Source organism: Aplysia californica, unplaced genomic scaffold (assembly GCF_000002075.1).
Source record: "Aplysia californica isolate F4 #8 unplaced genomic scaffold, AplCal3.0 scaffold00825, whole genome shotgun sequence".
Classification (NCBI taxonomy): Eukaryota; Metazoa; Mollusca; class Gastropoda; order Aplysiida; family Aplysiidae; genus Aplysia; species Aplysia californica.
Window position 1 is genome coordinate 254,794 of NW_004798095.1, and position 1,660 is coordinate 256,453.

The 1,660-nt window shown below is 38.5% G+C and overlaps 1 protein-coding gene across 1 annotated transcript in view; it reads left to right on the top strand.

Moving 5' to 3' along the window:
• LOC101857520 (receptor-type tyrosine-protein phosphatase H) overlaps positions 1-1,660 on the top strand; it is a gene marked incomplete at its 5' end in the record, with an annotated part of 52,076 nt that overhangs the window by 34,927 nt on the left and 15,489 nt on the right. Inside the window, 1 exon segment of the mRNA XM_013088884.2 lies at positions 787-917. Coding sequence (XP_012944338.1) covers positions 787-917 — 131 coding nt within the window.

A 1,660-nucleotide genomic window follows, 5' to 3' on the forward strand; every position in this document is an offset into this window, starting at 1 on the left:
CCCCCCCCCTCCCCGGCTACTGGCTAGGAGGAAACAGTTCCAAGAAATTGGAACAGATTTGGACTCCACTTGAAATCGACTCAAGCATTATCGTGTATGTGACAAGTCTGCAACCTCTTAGGATGCAGAGACCGGCAATATCCTCTGTCATTAGTGTCATTTAATAGTTGTGTGTTGAATATTATTGTAAGACAAATAGCTTGCGTAGATCTGGTAGTTTGCATTGGACTCAATGGGCTTTTGAACTTTATATTAGCTTTCGTCGTGTCAGTTGCTTAGTGCTACTAAAATATAATCATGTCGTAATAATCGACTGTAACATAACATGTGAATATAAAGCAAGACAGTTACATCAACAAAAATATTGATTTGTAGGAGACAAATTCAAACTTTTCAAAGGAGCTTGAGTGTTATAGGTGTAAAGATTTAGAGGTAATGGAAGTAGACGTCCCAGGTCACAAATGGGGGAGTCGCCGCAATTGAAATTTAGTATTTAAAAGAAAATGCTTCTTAGATAACGCTGAAATCGATCTAAAAAGCATCTCAATCTTAGTTTTGGTAGGTGTGGTATTTTTAATAATTTACACTCACGAATAATACTTTTTCATGCTTGTTGTTATAAAAACAACTCATTCTCGTTGTCTTGCAGACATGCTATTCTGGCGCTCATATGACCTTATGCAGTTGCAAGCGCTGTAAAACCTCTAATAAAACCAGAAAGACATGCTAGTTATTATTATTTACTCTCGCGAATAATAAGTTTTGACTCTTTTTGTTCACACGCAGCCCCAGGAGAAGTAGAAAGCTTCAGAATTACAGAGCAACATCATTATTCTGTGATGTTATCGTGGAATTGTCCGGACATTCCTAATCGGCATGGGAAGATACACGGTTTTATTCTCACGAAATCTGTGTTGGTACGTTGGATATGCTGTAAGACCGTGTAACTGTTGCTGTGATGTGATTTCTTTAAGCTGTTGTTGTCATCGTCATCATCATTGAACAATTGGACATAGGAATTATAGAACCTTGAATTGTTTGTTGTTGTTTTGTTTTTAAAAATGTAAAATGCCTAAACCTAATGCGTTTTCAAAGAAATGCTTTTTTGAAAAGTTGCTTCTCTTGGGCCTTATCATATCTTTAAACATTAATAAATGTGCATATTATACTTATCGTCCCTGGGTTTTTTTTCTTTTCCCAAGCCACTACCATCATCATCATCATTATAATCGTCATCACCATCATCATCATCATTGTAGGAAGTAACAGACAGACAGACATACAGACAGACAGACAGACAGATAGACAGACATACACACAGGCACACACACACGCGCGCGTGCACGCACACACACACACACACACACACACACACACACACACACCTGTCTCACACAGCTCCCCTGTAAAGTCATCTGGACATTGACACCGGAAACCCCGGGGCAAATCCACACAGGTTCCGCCATTGTTGCAGGAGTGGATAGTGCATGCGTTGAAAATGTCTGGCGATGGAGCATTCATTGAGAGAGAAATAAATAATGGAAATGTAAGTATGGTGATAATAATAGACTACTACTACTACTACTACTACTACTACTACTACTACTACTACTACTACTACTACTACTACTACTACTACTACTACTACTACTACTACTAC